The 24,458-nt window shown below is 42.8% G+C and overlaps 1 protein-coding gene across 1 annotated transcript in view; it reads right to left on the reverse strand.

Moving 5' to 3' along the window:
• Window positions 1-24,458, reverse strand: part of DAW1 (dynein assembly factor with WD repeats 1) — a 66,007-nt gene that overhangs the window by 16,627 nt on the left and 24,922 nt on the right. The window contains exons 6-10 of the mRNA XM_030915933.1: window positions 20,345-20,444; window positions 8,091-8,198; window positions 5,836-5,942; window positions 4,510-4,612; window positions 3,592-3,706 (exon numbers count right to left, since the gene is read on the reverse strand). Of these exons, the coding sequence (XP_030771793.1) occupies window positions 3,592-3,706; window positions 4,510-4,612; window positions 5,836-5,942; window positions 8,091-8,198; window positions 20,345-20,444 (533 nt within the window). The remainder of the gene's footprint in view (window positions 1-3,591; window positions 3,707-4,509; window positions 4,613-5,835; window positions 5,943-8,090; window positions 8,199-20,344; window positions 20,445-24,458) is intronic.

Below are 24,458 nucleotides of genomic sequence, written 5' to 3' on the forward strand. Positions count from 1 at the left end.
GGCACAGACATAGTGTAGTATCATATATGTTTGTCCTGGAGATTAATTGTAGCCTAGTGTAATAAATGGTTATTACGAATATGACACAGAAATAGTATAAAGTAACATATTATAGCATCTTATGGGGTTATTAAAGGGGTGATATAGCAATAATATAACATCACACATTGTTGTCCAATATATTTCAAACAATGTAACACCACATATGGCTGTCTAGAATATGAGGGGGGTGTGTGTGCATGTGTGCGTGTGTTCATTAACGAATATATTCATCAAGGAGACAGGGTCTCACTCTATCACTCAGACTGGAGTGTAGTGGCATAATCATAGTTCACTGTAACCCTGAACTCCTAGGCTCAAGTTATTTTCCTCAGCTTACTGAGTAGTTAGGTCTACAGGTGCACACCACCACACCTGGCTAATTTTGTTTTAATATTTTGTAGTGATAGGGTCTCCCTATGTTGCCCAGGCTGGTCTCAAACTCCTGGCCTCAAGCGATCCTCCCACCTTGGCCTCCCAAACTATTGAAATTACAGGCATGAACCACCACACCTGGCCACGACGCATATATTATATAGCATCATACATGATCATCAAGGAAATTGTCATAGTACAACATCATATATGACCACCAAAGAATAAGATAGGCATAACACATGCTTTAGGATACCTCAGAAACATCATGACAATGTATTTGGTTATCAGTGAGATGATGCACATATAGTATAGTATCATACGTGGGTAACAGGTTATACACAAACACAGTGTGGCATTGCGATGGTTAATTTTATGCATCAACTTGACTGTGTTAAGGGATACCCAGGTAGTTGTTAAAACATTACTTCTGGGTGTGTCTGTGAGGGTGTTAGACTGAGTAAAGAAGAGCCACACTCACCAATGTGGGCGGGTATCATCCAATCCATTGAGGACCCAGATACAATAAAAGGTGGAGGAAGGATGAAATTCTTCTCTCTTCTGGAGCTGGGACATCCATCTTCATCTTCTCTGGCCCTCAGTCATCAGAGCTCCTGGTTCTCAGATCCTCAGACTCCAAGACTGACACCAGTGCCCTCCTCAGTTCTCTCAAGTTTTTGGCCTCAGACTAAGAGTTACACTATTGGTTCCCCAAGTTTTTAGGTTTTCAGACTTGGACTGAATTACACCACTGATTTTCCTGATTCTCCAGCTTGCAGATGGCATATCGCAAGACTTCTCAGCCTTCATATATAAATATGTGTGTGTGTATACTTATATAATATTGGTTACATACTATATATGTGTGTGTGTATTTATATACTATTGGTTATATATTTATATAAAGTATGAACAGAATTATACGTATAGTAAATATAGTATAAAACATATAAATATATAATATATAAAAATATATAAATATATAATATATAAATACATAAAATATATAAAATTATATATAGGATAAAACAGAACAAATAGGATATATATATATAAAATACAATAGGATATATGTATAAAACAGAACCAATAGGATATATATATATGTATAAAACAGAACCAATAGGATATATACATAAAATATCACCACCTTTCTAAAGGTGGCGATGTGATATAGTGGACCCTGCAGACTATGTTGGCCAGGGCAATGAGGTACAAATACTATAGTATCATACATGGATTTCTAAGAAATACTAAGATATGGAACAGTATCATACATGGTTATAAAGAATAGGATAAAGATATAACATACTATCATACATTATTATAAAGAGGATAACAAACACAGTGTAAATTAAAACATAGTAGTCAGATACATGACATAGATAAAATATAGCATCATATGTGGCCATCAGATGGATAACATAGACTTAGTGTAGCTTCTTACGTGGTCATCAGGTAGATGGTATTGATGTAGTTTAGCATCATCTGTGTCTTCAGGAAGATGACACATAGTTCATACTTCATATTCTATGCCTCATAGAATAGCATCACGCATTGCATGTGATGCCATGATATAACATAGACTTAGTATAGCATCACATATGCTTGGAGACATAGGATGACAAGGAGACATAGGATGATGGAGACATAGTATAGTACCATGTGGTTATCAAGGATATGGTGTAGACACAGTTTAGTGTAAAACAGGAAATTGTCAGGGAGATAATGTAGAAGTTGTATAGTGTTAACACATGTTTGTCAGGAATATGCTGCAGCCATAGAGTCGCATCATAAATACTTGCCAGGGAAATAGTGCAGACACAATGAATCATCACATGTGGTTGTCAAAGAGACGACACATAATACAGCATCATATATGTTTGTCATGGGAATGACTTGTTCAGTATCATAAAATGTTATCCAGGACATGACGCATGCATAGTACACCAATACAGATGGTTGTCACTGAGAGAATAAAGATGTCGTATAGCATTGCATGTGGCTTCAATGAGATGATGTGGACACAGAGTTAGTATCATACATATTTGTCAGCAAGATGACTCAAGGTTTTGCATCATATATGATTATCAAGGATATGATGTAGATATGGCCCAGCATCAAATGTGGTTTTAAAGGAGTAGATGAAAACACAGTGTAGCATAATATTCAACTTTCAACAAGATGATGCAGATACAGTGTAGAAATAAACATGATCCTTGGGTGATAAGACAGACACAATATCATGTCACATGTGAGCCACAGGGAGATGACAGATATAGTGTAGTATCACATGTGACTGTCACAGGATTGAAGCACACCTGGGATAGTACCATGTATGGTTATCAATAAGATGACTCATAGTGTAGAATCACAGTGGTAATCAAAGAGACAATGTATACCATAGCATCATGTATGCTTATCACAAAAATGTGGTAGACATAGTGGAACAGCACATGTGGTTATAAGGGAGATTATAGCACCATTGATGGCAATTAAGTTGACAAGGCCAACATAGGGTAACATCATACATAATAATCAGGGAAGCCAGGCACGGTGGCTCATGCCTGTAATCCCAGCACTTTGGGAGGGCAAGGCAGGTGGATCACCTGAGGTCAGGAGTTCAAGACCAGTGTGGCCAACATGGCGAAACCCCTTCTCTACTAAAAATACAAAAATTAGCCAGGCATGGTGGTGCATGCCTGTATTCCCAGCTACTCAGGAGGCTGAGGCAGGAAAATTGCTCGAACCTGGGAGGCAGAGGTTGCGTTGAGCCGAGATCACACCACTGCACTCCTGCCTGGGCAATAGAGTGAGACTCCATCTCAAAATAATAATAATACTAATAATCATGGAGATGACCCAGCATATAGCATCATATACAGATATTAAGAAGATGACAAAGACCTCATATACCTGGTTATCTAGCAGGTGACACAGACATTGTATTACATTTACACATTTATATTTACATTGTATTACATGTACACATTACATGTGGTTATCAGCTATATGATATAGACATACCATTGTGCCATACATGGTCACCACAGAGATGAGACATGGTTTTTAATCATGGCTGGTCATCAAAGAAATGACCCATAGTGTAGAATCATGCATGGTCATCCAGCAAAGCATAAAACTCTCCAAAAATTAAAACATGAACAGATCACATACCATCAGCTGAAGCAGTTGCAATAAGCTTTCCAGTGTAATCAAAGCAGCTGTCTAGTATTTCATCATCATGGCCTGTTAAGGTTGCCACACATTTTCCATTTGTAGCATCCCACAGCTACAATTAAAAGCAACAAAAAACAAAAAAAAAGACTATGACTTTCTTTCTCAAGTGTGAGGATGGCCAGTGGTCTTCATGACATGCTTATGCCTGGTTAAGTAACTGTGCAAATATTACTTGTGTAATTCTCACATGTTCAGTTAGATTTACTTTGATTCATGACCAGAGACCACAGCCAACCATCAAGGAAGGCACACCCTAGTCACAGAGAAAACCAAAGTCAGACATTTAGAATCTGCCACTACATTAAAGAAAGAAAAAATATCTCAGCGTGTATGCTTTACTGGTTGGTGAAGAGTTTTGCTCTTTTTATAGGAAGGACATCAAATGATTAGGAGCTTCATATAAAACTACAATGTCAGAAAATGAAAAGTACATTATAAAATTGTAATATATCTGTTACATAAACAAACGATAATTCCATAGTATAATCTCTTAGTAACCATTTTTTAAGTATAGAAACTTAGGGACAAGGAAACATTGTGTTTGAGGCTCGTTGAGGGTCACTCTACTAATTGAAGTTCTATAAATGAACAGTGGAATATTAAATAAAAATAAAATGCCCTCTCAAATAAGATATTTAATATACTTGAAGAAATTCAAATTGCTTTACTACATCACAATTCCTTCAAATTTGGAAAATCCAAAACTTGAAATTTTAAAAATTACCAATTATTATTTGTAAATTAATATCTTAATTTTATATCACCTTTGAAATTTGTTAATGTTACAGTGGATATCTGACACAGTAAAGAGTATAGACACAATATAAAGCAAAGATATATATTTATTTAGCTCACCATGCAAGTTTTGTCCATAGAGCCAGTTAATATTAGAGAGCAATCCCAATTGAATAAGGCACTGCTAATCTCAGCACAATGACCAATTAAGATATGTACCTTCCTACAACGCAAAAATAATTAAAATTAATGAAAGATATCTTACTTCAGTATATGCACATGAATAATGAGGCCAAGCCCATCTGTGTAAGCTAATCTAAATTTTGGTTTTTATAAAATAATATATTTGATGACAAAACAAATACGGCTTTACTAGTGCTCAAAAAGAAACTACTAATAATTTCATTTCGGCAGGGCGCAGTGGCTCACGCCTGTAATCCCAGCACTTTGGGAGGCCGAGGCGGGTGGATCCACAAGATCAGGAGATCGAGACCGTCTTGGCTAACACGGTGAAATCCCACCTCTACTAAGAATACAAACAAATTCTCCGGGCGAGGTGGCGGGCGCCTGCAGTCCCAGCTACTCGGGAGGCTGAGGCAGGAGAATGGTGTAAACCCGGGAGGCGGAGTTTGCAGTGAGCCGAGATCGTGCCACTGCACTCCAGCCTGGGCGACAGAGCGAGACTCCATCTCAAATAAATAAATAAATAAATAAATAAATAAATAAATAAATAAATAATAATTTCATTTCAACAAAAATGTACTTAGATTTTAAACTATCAAAATAATGCTACTTAAGGCAACATTTCAAAAAGAAATGGGTAACAAATAGTAAAGGCCATGAGAAGTGTTCTTATACCAGACGAGTGCACCCTGGTTGTTCAGAAACCACACGTCAACTGAAAGGTCCTTCTTTCTCTGTCATTTCTTGTTGCATACATCTTGGTCGGCACCCCTGATAATTAGCCCCTCTATTAAATCACAGACAAATCCAAGAGTAGTTTTCCAACACAAATATGCTAATATAGTTAACTTCCTAGCAACTAGGACCAAAAAGCATTAGGAAGGAAGTTAAAGTTCTTGGACTAAATTAAATTTGGGAAATTAACTAAGAGTTTTATTTATACATGATATTCATGCCTAACATAATGACAAGCCATTGAAATTTGATTATCCATGGAATAAATAACAGCTATGTAACCAGACTATTGCTAACATTCTCCTTTTATGTTGCTGTTTGTCATTATTTGCTCAAAATTCCAAGGATGCACGTATTTTGTGAATCAGAAATATCATTAAAGAATGAATGAATTTACATTTTCAATATGTCCTATTTTTATGGAACCCAAAGCAGAGTTAATAGAGAACAGCTTAAGCTAATAAATAACAGAGGGTTTTCTGAACCCCCTGATCCAGGTTAAAACAATTTTTAAGAACTAAGAATTACCTTCCAGTATCAGCGTCCCACACTACAACTGTATGATCAAAAGACCCCGTGATGATTCTGTCTCCTGAGGTGTTAAATGACAAGGAGATGACTTCGCCAGAATGTCCCTAGAAAAAGACCAGATACCGCCAAGTATACCAGCAGATAAAACAATTTCTGCAAGTGTACAATATCATAGTCTAAAAGGAAATGCTGGAGAAGACCGAGCTCTAGGAAGGGAGGTCAGCGGTTGGCTGGGGTGAGGATGGGGAGTGTCTGCACATGGGCACAGGGTTCTTTTTGGGGTGATGGAAAGGTTTGAAAACTAGGTTTTGGTAATGGCTACACAATCCTGTAAGTTTACTAAAATTAGTGACTTACGCACAGCTAGTTCATTTAACTTAATAATGTTGATTAAAAACAAAAGAAAGAGGTTGTGTTTGGGGAAACTAGAGGATGTCCTTTACATTGTCTCGGAAACACTACAGAGCTGGGGACTACATGGGCTAATAATGCATGGTGTGCAAAAGTAAACAGTGTATGAAATAAAACTAATTACTTTTAAAAAGGAAATTATTAGGATAACTTGACATGAAATCGATTGATAAATTCCTGCCTTTGGCCTGACTTTCAGCTCGTTACTGTCCAGTGCTAGTGAATCAAACTGTGAGACAATGGGAAGAAACCCCTCTCTACAGCAGATTCTGGAACTCTGGTAAGGGGATCCTGGGTGGAGTACGTATAGCCCTTGATTCCTTCACTATTTTAGTAAATTCACATAATTATATTTTTAAATAATACAAAGAAATAGAGAAGTTGATTTATAACTGGATATTTCTGATTGATTTCAAAGGACAAAAACATGTAGTTGAATATTAGAATTCTAAGTACGCAAAACAAATGCACTCTCTGGCGCAGACAGGTGTGCCACGCAGGACGCCTCCCTTCGAGTGCTCTTAGGCAGTCTGTAAAAGGAGTCATTTTAGTTGAAAGTGCAGCATTAATGGGGCCTTTCCCTGCACATTTGCCTGAAAGAAGAGATAGTAATGTTGTTGTTTAAAAAAAAAAAAAGAACTGAGAACAGAAAGAGTATACTTACACTAATAATGCTAGATTCTCAGATTCAAGAAAGAAAAGCCATTACTGTTACCTTTAAATGGTGAATTTTTTCTTTCTCAGTCCATGTTTCAACTTTCTTAGAAAAAGCTTTCTGAGGAAACGAATCATGTTTTTACAAATGTATTTACAGTTTTGAAAGGACAAGGAAACTGAATTTCCCATCCAGCTGTTCCCATGAGTACAACATAGGGTCGCCCTATTTTTGTTGCGGTGACTTGGGCTGGCTTGGGAGGAAGGGGAGGGTGGGAGGAAGGGGAGGGTGGGAGGAAGGGGAGCGTGGGAGGAAGGGGAGGGTGGGAGGAAGGGGAGCGTGGGAGGAAGGGGAGGGTGGGAGAAAGGGGAGGGTGGGAGGAAGGGGAGGGTGGGAGAAAGGGGAGGGTGGGAGGAAGGGGAGGGTGGGAGGAAGGGGAGCGTGGGAGGAAGGGGAGCGTGGGAGGAAGGGGAGGGTGGGAGGAAGGGGAGGGTGGGAGGAAGGGGAGGGTGGGAGGAAGGGGAGGGTGGGAGGAAGGGGAGGGTGGGAGGAAGGGGAGCGTGGGAGGAAGGGGAGGGTGGGAGAAAGGGGAGGGTGGGAGGAAGGGGAGGGTGGGAGGAAGGGGAGGGTGGGAGAAAGGGGAGGGTGGGAGGAAGGGGAGGGGAGGGTGGCAGGTCGCAGGGAGGTGCTGGGCGCATGGTGGTGACACACAAGAGCACACCCCACCAGCACTCACTCTGTGGGCAGAGCCCTTTGACCTTCTCCCTCTGGTCACTTGCCCCTCTCTCATTTCAGACTTTGTGATAAGGATGGTTCAAAGAGCAGCGGGCAGGGAAGAGTGTGCTCACAGTCATTGCTTTAAAGATTCTCTTGGCATGGTTCTCCAGTTCTGCCTCTTCCAAAAGTGCCAGCCTCCACCTGCTTTCCTTTTAGCCAGAGAGATGGTGATGGGTTCTAAGCTATAGTTAATGTGTTTTGCAGACTAAAGTTAGTCAAAATAAAAAGCTCCTTGGACTTTCCCAGCACCTCCACCCAAGTCTTTTGGAATAGCCAGGAAACCAGTGGGAATACCCTTTCACCACTACAGTCTGAAAACCAGCAACTCAACAACTTAGAGCTCATTTTGTAACAAAAACACAAATAAGAATTAACACAAATAACAGGCTTATTAACATTACTGACATACTCTTAAGGTGCAAACTTCCTCGCCATTCTGAATGTTCCACAATTTGGCTGTTGTGTCCATACTTCCAGTCGCCACCAATGTGCTTTGAGGGTTAAATGATAAACACACCTAAATTACATGAAATGGGAGAAATTTTAGGAAGCTAGAGTTTCAAAGTGTTCATTATACACAGAAAATTTTCCAGATGCAATTACCTTACCAGATTCAGCCTAATTCTTTGTACAAAACACCACATATGTGTGACCTGTTATCCCCAGGTTGAGTCCTTCAGAGTCCTCCTCTTGAAAAGAGGCTGCTTGTTTTCCCACAGCACCCAGCTCAGGCTTGGAGGGGCACTGGCTCCCTTCGCCACTTCCAGACCACAGAAGAGCAAGAACAAAAGTGAAGCCCACTTCCTTTAAGATCCGTGCTATCTGGCTCTCCTTCTCCTTGCTGCTGTCACCACAGTCCTTCCAATCATTGCCCCTCACTCATCAAGAGACTACTGGCTTGTAGTCTCAATGCCAAGTCTTAGGTGGCCTTCACATGGGCAATCCATCCATTTCCCCCAGACCCATGCCCCAGACAACTCTTTAGTAGTCTCTCCCATGGCCACACCATGGACCTTGGTATTATCTTCTCTAGAAGATTCACCACCAATTCACCAATCCAGGGTCACAATTTCCCTTCCCACTCCCCTCCCCTAGAAGATCTTTCATCTCATTGAGACATCTGCCTTTTCTCCTGGTCCATCCTCCCCATTCAACTGACACCCTGGAAGCATCACTCCTGCCAGTATCCTCGACACTCTTAGTCCCTATCTATCTGATGCACCTTTCGTACAAACTCTTAACATTAACTTTTATCAGGCAAGGATTTTATCCAATCATCTGCCTCCCTGCCTCATCACCCAGCCAAGATAGCTTAAGAGAACTGCACAGAAAGTTACTGATATTGCTCATTTATGCCTCTGTCCTCAACAGAGTCCTCAGCACCATTCCCTACTTTGTTTAAGATGCCTCTGGCTCCATACATTCTCCCATTCCCCACTCCTGCCTCTACTTCCATTCTCACCCCCCCTCAACAGACAAGCTGGCCTCCTGCCACTTCCCTAGGAAAACTCTCCTGTCAGGTAGGAACTTCCCCACTTGAATCTTACTTTCCTTCCCTTCAGTCTCAGATGCAGAGGGATCCTTCCACCTATTCTAAGACCCCCTTCCCTGCACACCTAGGGGAGATGCGCCCACCAGTTTTCCTTCCCTCTAGACTAGATGCTTTTCAGCGACCTGTAAATATGTTTGAGTAAATCCTCCCTTGACCTTATGTACCCCTCTTAGCTACCCTTCTTCTGCCTTTACAACCAAATTTCTTGGGAAACAGTCTACCATCATTTTTGTCCATCTTCTGCTCACTCTTCAACTCTTCTGAAACCACTCTGGCTAAATGTCCAATCCAGGTTTGGTCAGTCATCCCACTTAACCTCCCTGACATCTGCAGCACTGACTCCTTTGTTCTCTAGTTTCCCTCTCTTTCTTCTTGTTTTTCTTTTTTCTTTTTGTATCATTTGAAGTTCTCTCTTCTCCATCCTCCCAAGATTCTGTCAGTCTCCTCTCCACACTCTACCCTTTCCTCTGGGCAATTTCAATTGCTCATTGGTTTCTACTGCCACTCAGATACCAGTGACTCATGCATCCAAGTCTCTTTCCCAGACCTCACTGCTCAGTTCCAGCCCCAAAGAGCCAACTGCTAAATGGATGCCTCTGTTTGGCTATCACACAGGCAGCATATATCAATCTAAGACACAAAAGTCATATCGATGCAAACCTGTTCCTCCTCTTTTATGCACAGAATTGGTGAATGGCACTGCCCATCATGCAAGCACAAAATCAGGGAATCCATCCTGGGTTCCCCTTTTCTTTTATGCCTCATAACTACTTAGTAACCAGGTTCTACTCACATTCTCTTCATCTATCTTTACAACACGCCTTCATCATTTTTCACTTGGATTGCAGCAAGATCCCCAACTGGCCGATAACGTTGATCTTACCACCCTCCCATTTCTTTTTCACACTGCACAAAAATAATCTTTCCAAAGAGCACAGATGATCATACCATCTCCTAGCCAAAAAGTCTCAACAGTATGGCATTACCTGCAAAATAAAATCCAATTCCTTAGCATAGTATATAACTTCCTGCATAATATGACCCTTGCCTGCCTCTCCCACTTTAATTGCTCACACCCTGTGATCTGAATTTGAATGGGCTATAGGTGTGCTAAGGCATGGACACTGTTAACCCAGGCAGCTGGGCAGCAGCAGGGATCCTTGCCCATCGCCTCTGGCCATGCACAGCAGGCAGCTCCCCTCAGTGTGCTGCAAATCCACATTTGCATATTCTGCACATGGCACCACATGGAGGGTCAGGAAGTTCTGCTCTGATCACACAGCCACCTGAGTTTCAGGCACACACCACTTCTCAGCATTTACCAGGACTGCTCGCTCTGCCTGGAATGCACACGTCACCCCTCTGGAAAGTCTTTCCTGAACACCTTTCCCTGGCTCAGGAGGCCGCACAGCTCCCTCTGTGTCCACACTGAAATCCCCATCTACTCTGACCCTTACAACACAACTTTGAACTTACCCATTGAGGCTTTTACTCCTTCTATTAAATTGTAAGAACTGTGTCTGATTCTCTCAGGTACCCTAAGCATGTAGGCCAGGGCTCCACACATAGTCATTATTTAATAAATATTTATTGGATGGATGTTGACTATGAAAAAGATGAATGTCTCCCTAGGAATTATAGATAAAGAAAATACTTCCCAAAATCTGAAGGAGTGTGGGAAAATGGTCACACTCTAAGGACACACACTGTAATGCCCAGACCCGCGATGACCCAAAAGCAACCACCAGAGTCCAGAGACAAAGCCAAGCGGCAGGGTTCACTTTATTTCGAGTTCGAACTCGGTTCCCTCCAGCTAGGTATCAGATCCTAGGGAGAGACCCCGAGCTCGGTGTTCAGCCGTCTTTTATAGTCAGACACAAACGAGTTACAGCAAGTTACAGAGTCACTGGGGATTTGTACAGTTGTAGGTTTACAATTGGCTGACATTTAAAGTTAAACATTAGTCAGTTGTTCATTGGTTCCCGCCCTTTGACCAAACCACAAACGGCCGCTTTCCTGCCCTTTGACCAAACCACAAACGGCCGCTTGCCCTGCTAGGGACTTTCCAGATAACCTTGTTGTTTTTAGCATTAAGGGGAGTTTCCTGACTTTTCTGACCTCTGATATTCCTGACTTTTCTGACCTCTGATATTCAGTATTTTTCCACTTCTCATTCCCCCCTCTCTCTAGTATCTTGAGAGCCAATCTTGGGTCTTATATGTTTGACTCGGAAGTCTTGGTGAGTACAGGTTGGTACTGGGCTCTCAGGATCATAAGCTGGACAGTGTTGAGTCTTTCTTTCACAAAGTTTGTTAATCTGTTTATTATACACGGTCCTATAGTGAGTAAGAGAAGCATACTTATGAATGGTCCTATGAGGGGCACTAGAAGGGAGTACATGGAGGAATTCCACCAGCTGTTGGCCGCAGAGGTGAATTGTTGTTTCTGCAATTCTAGGCTGAGTTTATGTAGCTGTTGAACTCGCGTTTCTACGAGTCCAGATTCATTTATGTAGAAAAAACAATCTTCTCTGAGGAAAAGACAGGTCCCTCCTTTTTCGGCTGTTAACAGGTCTAGTGCACGGCGGTTTTGTAAAGTAACTTGGGCAAGGGAAGTCAATTGTCTCTGCAATGAGGCAAGGGATTCGGTGGAAGCTTCCATAGCTATGGAGAATTGATGAGAGAGTTTTGCAGTGCTGATAAGGGAGTGACCTAAAGCTCCCCCGGCTAGTCCTGCAGCAACTAAGGACATGGTGAGACTCCGGCTACTGGGGGGAGGAATATAGCTCTTTTTGGTCTAGAGAAAGGGGCGGAGTCCCACCTGGAAAATTCTGCAGGGGTGCGCAAGGTTAGTTGGGAGACTAACGTGACAGGGAGACACAGTAGGGTTATAGTGGCCTGAGTGGAAAGGTTCTTATATAGGGTCCCATTGCACCAGAAGAAAGAACCGGGAGGGGCAAAGAGGGTTGAGTTGGGAGTGGAAGTTGTATTACAGAGGGTAGTGCCAGCATTTGAATAACAAAAGGAAACTTGTGTCTGTCCAGGGTTTAGGAACAAGGGGACGTCAGGGATCGGGGGTGGTATGTGGCTATTGTTAGGGTTTAGGCTGAGAGAAGCGTTAGACGGGCCTGGAAGTGGAACTGCAGTTAGCGGCGGTCGCCCTAGAGCCGCGCAGAAGAAGCATACAGAGAGATTGCCTATGCCAGTGGTGTTTGCGATTTCTAACCCTTCTCTTAATAGGGATAACCAGGAAAAGGGGCGGGTAGGAGTTAAAGTTGAAAGCTGGACATTTAATTCCCTTTCCTGGTTCTGTATAGCCGCGTGTAGGGTGGTCTGGATCTGAACAAGGGAACGCCAGAGAAAGAGATGGCTACTAGGCCAGGTAGTTCCTGAAGTCAAGTACGTAGCCCCTTTTTGCTGGGAAGTCCAGCGGGGGTCCCAGGGGTCCCAGATAACCCAGGTGTAGCCTGATGTAGTTTTAAAGAAATTGTGTGACTGCTACGTTTGACTGGATAGGGACTCAGAAGTTTTTAGGATTTTAACAGTGTGAATTTTGCAGGACCTATATGGACAGCTGACACTTTGTTCTACCCATGAGTTATTACAATAAGAGAGTGTTTGGTCAAAGAGGAAACAAATTGCGGGTGCTGCTTTTCCTGGCTGGTTTTTAAAATCAGTGAAATTTAGATGGATGGGAGTGCTACAACCCCCAGGGGGACAGTCAGCAGTGCCTAATACATAGCCCTTTTTTTCTGTCTGAGCATAATTGGTCCAGTTCTCAGTCAGGAAGAAACGCCAAGCAAAAGGGGATGTTGCTGGGTTCGCCTGGGTCTCCCCACAAGGGATCCATAAAAGTAGAAGAGTTATAAAGGAGGTAGGTGTCATAGTTACAGTTTAGGTTGCTGACGGCGTAGAACAAGTTTTAGAGGGTTTTCTTTGGTCCGGTCAACTGTCCAGGTTGCTGCCTCTCCCGTCGAGGATGTAACAAGGTCTGAGAGCGGGTCTATAGGCTTGGCGTGAGTGTGATGAATCCAGGTGGCGATGCCTTCCACTTTGAGGGCTGTAGGCGTGGTCAGGATCACCTGGAATGGTCCTTTCCACTAGGGTTCTAGGGTTTCTTGTTGGTGGCGCTTGACGGTACCTGGGCAGGATTTCTTCTAGGATGTTTTTGGCCACAATCTGTGCAGTTTCTTTCTTTGTCGGAAAAGCTTCTGCCCATCCTGAGAATGTATCTATAAAAACTAGTAAATATTTGTATCCATATTTTCCTGGCTTTATTTCAGTAAAGTCAATTTCCCAATATATACCAGGTCTATCTCCCCTGTGTCTTTTTCCCGTGGTCTGGGTCCCGTGACTGGCATTATTGAGTTGACATACTACACAGTTTTTAACCATGGCGTCTACTTTTTCAGGGGCGTTTTTAATTTTTAGTCCAGTGTGTTGAATCAAATCTAACATCCGCCGCGGGCCCAGATGAGTGCTTCGGTGGATTTGTGCTATTATTCGCTGCCCCAACCTGTCTGGGAGAATAGTATTGTTGTTAGAATCTTTCCACCACTGATTACTGACCTGTGTTCCGGGGAGTTTACTTATCCACTGGAGGTCTTCTTCTGAGTATTCTGGGTGGAAGGGCAACTCTCTGGGCCCGGGATCAGGCAGCTGGAGGGCCAGCAGCTGAGGAGTGGTTTTAGCCACGTCCTTTGCAATCTGGTCAGCCAGGTTGTTTCCTCGAGTGACTGGGTTAGTGGCCTTTTGATGTCCCGGACAGTGGACGATAGCCAGCTTTCTGGGTTCCCAAAGGGCAGCCAGAAGATTTAAGATTTCTTCTTTATTTTTAATGTCTTTTCCTTCAGCTGTGAGAAGCCCCCTCTCTCTGTATATAGCCCCATGTATGTGGGCGGTGGCAAATGCATACCGGCGGTCAGTATATACTGTCAGTTTACGGTCTTTGCCTAGTTTCAGGGCTTGTGCCCAGGCTATTAACTCAGCTTTTTGAGCCGATGTTCCTGGAGGTAAAGGCTCAGCCCAAATTATCTCAGTCTCTGAGGTTACTGCCGCCCCCGCATACCTCTGTCCTTGGTGAATGAAGCTGCTTCCATCAGTGAACCAGGTGAGATCTGCATCTGGCAGTGGTCGGTCCTGGAGGTCTTCTCTGACTCCATGTACCTGGGCCAGTATTTCAGCACAGTTGTGGAGCGGCTTACTTAAGTCTGGGTCTGGCAGCAACGATGCTGGGTTTAGGGTTGTCGGGGGCTTAAATGTTATTCTGAGGGGGTTTAGCAACAGCCCTTGATAATGGGTAAGCCGAGCGTTGCTGAGCCATTGGTCAGGGGGTTGTCGGAGGATGCCTTCAACAGCATGAGGGGTGGTGACTTGTAATTCTTGGCCCATGGCCAGTTTGTTAGCATCTTTGACCATCAGGGCCATTGCAGCAATCATCCGGAGGCAAGGAGGCCATCCTGCAGCTACCGGGTCCAGTCTCTTTGAGAGGTATGCAACCGCTCTGCACCAGGGACCTAAATTTTGAGTTAATACTGCTTTCACTATGCCCCGGCTTTCGTCCACATATAAGTGGAAAGGCTTAGAGACATCCGGAAGACCCAGCGCGGGGGCCGAGAGCAGAGCAGTTTTGATTTACTGGAAAGCTTGTTCAGCCTCTTCAGTCCAATTGAAGGGCTGCTGCTCTTTGGTAGCCTGATAGAGGGGTTTTGCCAGTTCAGGGAAGCCAGGTATCCAGAGTCTGCAGAACCCTGCAGATCCCAGGAATTCTCTTACCTGTCATGTTGACTGCGGTCTGGGGATCTGTAGGACAGTCTCTTTTCGAGCATTTGTTAGCCAGCGCTGTCCCCCTCTAAGTAGATACCCCAAGTAGGTTACCTCTGGCCTGCAGATCTGGGCCTTTTTAGCTGAGGCTCAATAACCCAGGTTTCCCAAGGTTTTCAGGAGGTCTTTGGTTCCTTGGATGCAGGCCTCTGGGGACGTTGCCGCTATTAAGAGATCATCAACATACTGCAAGAGAGTTATACTGGGGTGTTGGCATCGGTACTCACCCAAGTCTTCGTGGAGGGCTTCATCAAACAGAGTTGGGGGGTTTTTGAATCCTTGTGGCAGTCTGGTCCACGTCAGTTGGCCACTTATGCCTCTCTCAGAGTCTGTCCACTCAAAGGCAAAAATTTCCTGGCTTTTAGGGGCTAAAGGCAGGCTAAAAAAAGCAACTTTTAGGTCTAGAACAGTATACCATTGATTTTCAGGACTCAAGGTACTCAGGAGGGTGTATGGATTTGGCACCGTCGGGTGTATGTCCATTACCCTTTTATTGACTTCTCTTAAGTCTTGTACCGGCCTATATTCTTTACTGTTGGGTTTTTGTATTGGTAGCAGTGGAGTGTTCGATGGTGAGTGGCAGGGGCGTAGGACTCCATGATCTAGGAGACGGCGGATGTGTGGTAGAATTCCCTCTTTGGCTTCCAGGGCCATTGGGTATTGGCGCACGTGAACAGGGTCCATCCCGGGCTTAAGCTCAACAAAAATGGCAGGACGGTGCTTTGCTAGCCCTAGCCCTCCTGTTTCTGCCCAAGCCTCTGGGAAGTTCTGGAGCCAGGAGTCTATATTTTGGTTAGGAGGCGTTAACTCCTGGTGAAGCCGGTACTCATCCTCTAGAGTTACGGTAAGAACAGATAGTGGCCTGTTTTGGGAGTCAGTCACTTTGGGCCCTTCTGGTTGAAAATGGATTTGTGCCCCCATTTTTGTCAACAGATCTCTCCCCAACAGGGGACAAGGGCTGTCAGGGATGACCAGGAAGCTATGGGACACTTTCCCGGTTCCCAAGTTTACTGCTCTCTGGGTTGTCCATGGATATTTCTTGGTTCCTGTGGCCCCTTGAACCCAGGAGGAGTTGGAAGATAACTTTCCATAGGGCTTGACTAAGACCAAATGTTGTGCCCTGGTATCGACCAGGAACTGGACCGGGGACCCCTCCACTTGTAAAGTTACCCTAGGTTCGGGGAGGGGATCCGAACCCCGTCTCCCCTAGTCTGTATCTTGGGTAACTAGTATCGGCATAGATTTGGGCTGCCATTGTCCTTGGCCTGGCTGGCGCTGTTTCTTTTTGGGGCAGTCTTTTATCCAGTGACCAATTTCTTTACAATATGCACATTGGTCTTTACTCAGATTGTGCCTAGGGGCACGCGTGGATTGGGTGCTTCCTGGTGGTGGTTGTTCTTTTTGGACAACCGCTGCCAGGACTTTGGTCATTTTCTCAGTGGCCCTAATTTATCTTTCCTCTGGAGCATCTCTGTTGTTATAAACTCTCTGTGCTATGCGAAGGAGGTCCTGGACCTGTTTTCCCTCCAAATCTTCTAATTTTTGTAGCTTTTTCTTAATATCTGGGGCCGCCTGGTTGACAAAGGACATAACGACTGCTGCCTGATTTTCAGGTGCCTCTGGATCTATAGGTGTATACTGTCTAAAGGCTTCCATTAGTCTTTCTAGATAAACAGCAGGGCTTTCTGTCTTTCCCTGTAAAATAGAATATACCTTAGCCAAATTAGTGGGCTTGCGAGCTGCAGCCTGGAGACCCGCCATTAGAGTCTGGCGATAAACGAGTAGCTTTCCCCTACCTTCCGCTGTATTGTAGTCCCACGTTGGCCTGATCAAGGGAAATGCTGTATTAATGAGGTCAGGGTTTGCAGTCGGTTGACTGTCATCTCTAGGAACCAACTTTCTAGCCTCTACCTGGATTCTCTCCCGTTCCTCCATTGTGAACAGAATGCAGAGAAGCTGTTGGCAGTCATCCCAGGTGGGCTGATGAGTGAACATGACACTATCTAGAAGGGCTGTTAGGTTCTTGGGGTTATCAGAGAACCGGGCATTCTGAGTTTTCCAGTTGTACAGGTCACTGGTAGAGAATGGCCAATACTGGAGTCTAGGGTTACCTGTGTCATCGGGGGGTCCTGTTTCCCTTAAGGGGAGCGCTACAGTGGAATCGGGAACTCGCAGAGTTGCCCCACGCTGGACACGCCCGCGCGTTCGCCCTGCCGGCTCTCCTGAGCCATGTTCACTTTCAGTTTCTCCTGGCGCCGCGGCCGCTTCTCGGCTCTCATGGCTTCCTGGGAGTGCAGCCGGTTGGGCTTGGGCATGGGGTCCGGGAAGGGGAGGATAAGGCGGGGGTTCCAAGGATGCGAGGTCCTGGCTGTCAGGCAACACAGGGGGCAAGGGGGCAGTTGGAGTTTTTGGTCTTTTGGTGGTCCCAGTTGGTTGCGCAACTAGGGTTTTACAGGGTTCAGAGGTCAGCAGAAAGGGAGCTAGCCACGGGGGCGGATTTTCCACCAGATCTTGCCAGACTAAAATGTAGGGAATCTGATCTGGGTGTCCCGAACGACCTGGCAGGAAAACCCTTGATTTTACCTGGAGGATAATGGGGAGGCACAGAGTTCCCTCAGCTGGCCAGCCTACACCGAAGGTGGGCCACTCAGAGCGGCAGAGGGTTATTAATTTTCCCTTTTTAAGTTCTATACTGAGATCATGTCCCCTTGCTCTCACATTTTTTAAATTATTGACAAGGAGAGAAAGTGGTGTGGTCTGGGAGTTGCCCATTCCGAGGAAGTCCTGTTGATAGACGATGGGTGGTAAGGGATATTAGTGCCTGGTACAGGACTGGCTCCAAAGCTCCTGTAAATCAAGGTAAATTAGTAGCAACAGATAACTTCCAACAACCAAGATATATTGATCGCTAGCGCGTCTCGGGCTTAGGACCCGACCAGAAGCAGATGGGCCACAGACTACAGAGCCCCAGATGAGCACCAGAGGACGTCTCCCACCGGCCTCCACTGACTGTCCTATAGCACGTCCGCCAGGACTAGATCAGTCTCATATACAGACCCCGCGGGATTATTCAGAGGCAGACAGACAACATATAAACAGAGCCGGCTTACTCACTTTTGCGATGACCCATTGGCCTGGGGTCTGGTGGGCTTAGGGGCAATCCCAGACGAGCCCCCAAGATGTAATGCCCAGACTCGCGATGACCCAAAAGCAACCACCAGAGTCCAGAGACAAAGCCAAGCGGCAGGGATTGCTTTATTTCGAGTTCGAGCTCGGTTCCCTCTAGCTAGGTATCAGATCCTAGGGAGAGACCCTGAGCTCGGTGTTCAGCCATCTTTTATAGTCAGACACAAACGAGTTACAGCAAGTTACAGAGTCACTGGGGATTTGTACAGTTGTAGGTTTACAATCGGCTGACATTTAAAGTTAAACATTAGTCAGTTATTCGTTGGTTCCCGCCCTTTGACCAAACCACAAACGGCCACTTTCCTGCCCTTTGACCAAACCATAAACGGCCACTTGCCCTGCTAGGGACTTTCCAGATAACCTTGTTGTTTTTAGCATTAAGGGGAGTTTCCTGACTTTTCTGACCTCTGATATTCCTGACTTTTCTGACCTCTGATATTCTGTATTTTTCCACTCCTCAGCACTATGTTTTTCTTTGACTTTGGGCAAGTTACTTAAGCTTTCAATGCCTCAGTACCCTACTCTGTAAAATGGGGAAATACCTTCCTCTTAGGGTTGCTATGAGGCACAACTAAGCTAATACCTGTCTACGTAAAGGGGCTTAGGACAGTGCCTCTCAAACAGCAAGAGCTGTCAAAGGATCAGTTATGTTTCACTGCCGTATTCCTAGTCACTAGCAAAGTACCTTCAACAGAGCATGAGTTATTGGTGGATTAATACACCATGAATGTTTAGGATGAGTGTAAATGAATTTTACTTCTAAAATAAGCAGACTGTTTTTGTTCTTGTTTTGTTTAAGGTGTACATAAATTAGCAGGATACAGGACCCTTTCCCACCTACAGGTAACTTCGTTATCCTCAAGAAATATTTCTAAGCATTCTACAGTCTGTCCTAAGTATCTTGTTCCTCAGTTCCGGGGTGGGAGTGGGTGCTAGAACTTGAACACTGCTGGCAGATTGGCTGTCACCAACTATTCACAAAAGCTGTCACCGCTGTGGCTTGCTTTCCCTCCCTCCACCCCTGTATGTTCTTGTTTGCTTTTTCTGGTTCACAGCAGGTATCTTTTCTTCCAGTGAATACTGAGGTTAAAAGATCCGTCACTCTTTGTTATCAATTTCCCCTCTTCATCTAATAATACTTATTAGCACATTCTTTTTATGTCTCTGTTCAATTCAAAAAGTACTGAGCTATATTTCCCTGCTGACAATGATGGGAGAAGTGGTTATATTTTCTTTCCTGCTTTAGCCTTTTCTCTCTTTCACCCTTAAAAGTCTCTATTATTTTTATACCACTACTGCATTGGGTACCTTCTATTTGTGGATTCTCTTTTGGTATTATCCACTTAAGAATAACTTCAAAGTACAACAAGGGAAGTGAGTTAAATATCTAAAGAATCATTCTACCTAATGAAGGCCAGAAATGGAGGGAAAGGGGTGATCCCCACTAACAGGCCAAAACATAACTTGGGGATTTGTTAAAATCAGATCAATTTTTCCATATTTAAATCTTTGATTAAAAACATTTAAGGTATACTAATCATCAGGAGCAGCAGCCTGTTTATTTTTAAGACCTATCATCTGTTCTTACGGAATGCCAATTATTGCACTAATTGTTATAAGATACATCTCAGAATTGGTCAAGGAAAAGGGCTTCCCAATAGTGAAAACTGTTTCGAGTATCAGACTATTCATGCAAATTTGGGCTCTAATGATACACAGAGAACAATCAGCCTAAATATTTCATATAGTAGTTTAAAAATTATATTAAAAACTGTTTTTATCACTTAATTGACCCTTATTGAGTCAGTACTTTAAAGAAAAGTCAATGAAAAAGAAAAAGTAAGATTGGTTATTATATTTATAAATGTATCATATTACGTGTCTACTTAGTCAATGCAGGATACAATTCTTTATAGAATCTGCAAGATATTAACTAGAGTAATTTTTAAATTGTATTGGTACCACCATATAAATATAGGCAGACTAAAAACATGGGGTAGAATTTGAAAACTAATTATAAAAGTGGCTCCACTACTTTTATAATAGAATCCTAAAAAGAAACAGCAACATAAAATAAAATAATAAATTGTTAAATATACTCACTATTTCTGCTGTATGACCCCTGAAAGTATGGTAACATTTTCCTGTTTCTACACTCCAGAGTTTGCAAGTTTTATCAAAGGACCCAGTGGCAATTTTGTCACTAAGATTTAAAAGAAATGTGGAATATTAAAAAAAAGACATGTTATATAATAAACTGAACTAAGATAAGAGATGTTAATACATGAGTAAAAAATTTACTTCACTTCTAAAGCTATAAGCAATCTTAAATTTGTTTCAGTGGATAATAAAAGTCTAATTTTTGAGTGGTATCAATTTACACATTTAATTTCAAAGGTTTCAAAGTTATAGGTATGTTTGTTTGGGATTATAACAATTTTTTTAAATTATACTTTAAGTTCTAGGGTACTTGTGCACAACATGCAGGTTTGTTATATATGTATACTTGTGCCATGTTGGTGTGCTGCACCCATCAACTCGTCAGCACCCATCAACTCGTCATTTACATCAGGTATAACTCCCAATGCCATCCCTCCCCTCTGCCCCCTCCTCATAATAGGCCCTGGTGTGTGATGTTCCCCTTCCAGAGTCCAAGTGATCCCATTGTTCAATTCCCACCTATGAGTGAGAACATGTGGTGTTTGGTTTTCTGTTCTTGCAATAGTTTGCTGAGAATGATGGTTTCCAGCTGTATCCATGTCCCTACAAAGGACACGAACTCATCCTTTTTTATGGCTGCATAGTATTCTATGGTGTGTATGTGCCACATTTTCTTAATCCAGTCTGTCACTGATGGACATTTGGGTTGATTCCAAGTCTTTGCTATTGTGAATAGTGCCGCAGTAAACATACGTGTGCTTGTGTCTTTATAGCAGCATGATTTATAATCCTCTGGGTATATATCCAGTAATGGGATGGCTGGGTCATATGGTATTTCTAGTTCTAGGTCCTTGAGGAATCGCCATACTGTTTTCCACAATGGTTGAACCAGTTTACAGGGATTATAGCAATTTTTAAAACGAGTTTAATGAATGTAGCAAAAGGTTTAGTTTAGAAAATTACTTACAAATTAAAATAAATAACGTATAGTATGAACTGTGTAAACATAGGAAAATTCTGTTCATAAGTATATGGAAAAGAATAACAGTGAATGTAAAAGAAAAATGAAAAAAGATAAATCCCATTAAAAATATGGTTAATAAGGTTTTGAGAATTTAGACAGTGCTTGTTCTCCTGAGGAAATAATGCCTATATTATTCCAGTTGTAAGAGGGCTTAGAAAGGAAATACAAAGACTTCAGTGACTTTCAACTAAGAGGCTTCCCATAGTGACTGAGGGGCAGGACTGTCGTCAACATCCAACAAGCAAGAGTAGATTACCCTGTTTGGCCTTTGAACTTGGAACTAAAACCTTTCCTTTTAACCCTGGCTTACATCTGTCTTTTATACCAACTCTTCAAGGTGTTCACTCAATTGGATTATCATGTACAGCACAAGCTCATTTTCCCAAAGTGTAAGAGATCTCACCACCCAACACATATATCCTAAAGCAGACTAGAAATTTATATTTATCCAGACTAACACTGATGCCTTGATTCTCTCCCTTGTCCCGGGACACCCATATTTCTGTAGTGTCTACGTGATCTCTCAGACTAAAGCACAGTGGCACCCTCTTTGTCAATGATTGAAGGGTAGCTTATATTGGCAAACACTCACGCACCCAAAGCTTCCTAACAGCGTATCTGACCAGGCTTTCACCTCTGGCATCCAGCCCAGGGCATTTTACTTCAGCTGCTGATGTCTTCCAATATGTGCTCAAGATAAGCTCAAAGCCTTGCACTTTTTTTTTTTTCTTTTTTTGAGACAGAATTTTATTCTGTTGCCCAAGCTAGAATTCAGTGGTGCAATCTCAGCTCACTGCAATCTCAACCTCCAGAGCTCAAGCAATCCTCCCACCTGAGTAGCTGGGACTACAGGTACATGTCACCATGCTTGGCTAATATTTTTTATTTTTTTGGAGAGATGAGGTCTCATTATGTACATTCTTTATCAGTTCCCTCAATTTTTTTTCACACTTCCTGCCCCTCAAACATATGAGTCTGGAGTTGTTGTTTCTTGACTGATATCTATTCTACCACAAACTGTTCTCTATATCCACATGACACCACGTTATAGAAGATATCTTATTGGGAGTACCTGCTCCCAATGTTTAACGTGGGTTCTTTGCTATTTCCTAAGTGTCTCGGCTGGGTTGAGAAATAAAGAGAAAGAGCACAAGGGAGAGAAATTTAAAGCTGGGTGTCCGGGGGAGACATCACATGTCGGCAGGATCCGTGATGTTCCCCAAGCCATAAAACCAGCAAGTTTTTATTAGCAATTTTCAAAACGGGAGGGAGTGCACAAATAGGGTGTGGGTCACAGAGATCACATACTTCACAAGGTAAGAAAACATCACAAAGCAAATGGAGGCAGGGTGAGATCACAGGATCACCAGATGAGGTGAAATTAAAATTGCTAACGAAGTTTTGGGCATGCATTGTCATTGATAACATCTTATCAGGAAACAGGGTTTGAGAGCGGATAACCTGTCTGACCAAAATTTATTAGGTGGGAATTTTTCCATCCTAGTAAGCCTGGGAGCACTATAGGAGACCAGGGTTATTTCATCCCATCGGCTTCAACCATAAAAGACGGGACGCCTTAAAAAGGGGCTGTCTATAAGCCTACCTTCAGGGTGCATTCTCTTTCTCAGGGATGTTCCTTGCTAAGAAAAAGAATTCAGCGATATTTCTTCTATTTGCTTATGAAAGAGGAGGAATATAGCTCTGTTTCCGTCCAGCTCACCGGCGGCCAGTTCAAAGTTACCTCTCTTGTTCCCTGAACATCGCTGTTATCCTGTTCTTTTTTAAAGATATCCAGATTTCATATTCAAACACACATGCTCTACAAACAGTTTGTGCAGTTGACATAATCACAGGGTCCTGAGGCGACATTCATCCTCCTCAGTTTACAAAGAAAATGACGAGATTAAGAGATTAAAGTAAAGACAGGCATAGGAAATCACAAGGATATTCATTGGGGAAGTGATAAGTGTCCATGAAATCTTCACAATGTATGTCCAGAGATTACAGTAAAGACAGGTGTAAGAAATTATAAAAGTATTAATTTGGGGAACTAATAAACGTCCATGAAATCTTCACAATTTATGTTCTTCTGCCACGGCTTCAGCCAGTCCCTCCGTTCGGGGTCCCTGACTTCCCACAACAATATCTCTCATGTCAATGTGTTTGAGAATTACTGTATTGAATCAAAGCTTACACCTGCCCTAAGGTATAAAGCAGATAAACAGTAAATTTGGTTGAAGTTTTTTTTAATCTCTCTCTCTCTAATACACACACACACACACACACACACACACACACACACTCCCTCTTATTCTTTGGTGATTGTGTTGAATTCATGCTACCAAAACCCCAGTGACCCCAAAGTGCAATGAGAAACACTGCATTCATGCATACATGAATCATCAGGCGAGGATAACTGATTGGATGAGGGGGTTTTTCATCAGGGGCTCTTGGTAGAATTCAGTTGAAGGGTCAAAAAGTATCCCTCACCTCTCCAACAAGAGAAAACATCACTCTCAGATAGACACCCAAACACGTCACGTTTGTTAAGTAGACTATTAAAGGATATGGCGTTATGTTACAGAGAATATCCTTTAAATAGCATTGCAATGAAAATAGGAATTATACCAGAAGTAAAATAGTGTCATTTATAATTTCAATAAAATCTTTATCTTTTCATAAGCTGGTGTAATAAGGTATTATAAAAACTGTCATTCTCTGGAATATAAAAATGCATAGATCAAAGTTAAACTTTCTAAAACTTAATTGGAATGTTTAATCATTTTAATGTACCAATTTAAGTTTGGTGCCATCACAATTAACATCTTTTGAAAGGGTATTACTTTTTTACAGATATTATATGGGCAACCTAGATATCAAATTTTTAAACTATAGTATAAAATGTCTATTCTAAGTGTATCAAATTTTTATGAAATTCCTCTATTCTTTCCGCCCCTACCCAGGCAATGAGTGTATTACTTTATTACGAGTGTATTGTCGCGTCTGCATCCTAAATGACCCCCTGGTGTCCTG

Source organism: Rhinopithecus roxellana, chromosome 14 (genome assembly GCF_007565055.1).
Source record: "Rhinopithecus roxellana isolate Shanxi Qingling chromosome 14, ASM756505v1, whole genome shotgun sequence".
Classification (NCBI taxonomy): Eukaryota; Metazoa; Chordata; class Mammalia; order Primates; family Cercopithecidae; genus Rhinopithecus; species Rhinopithecus roxellana.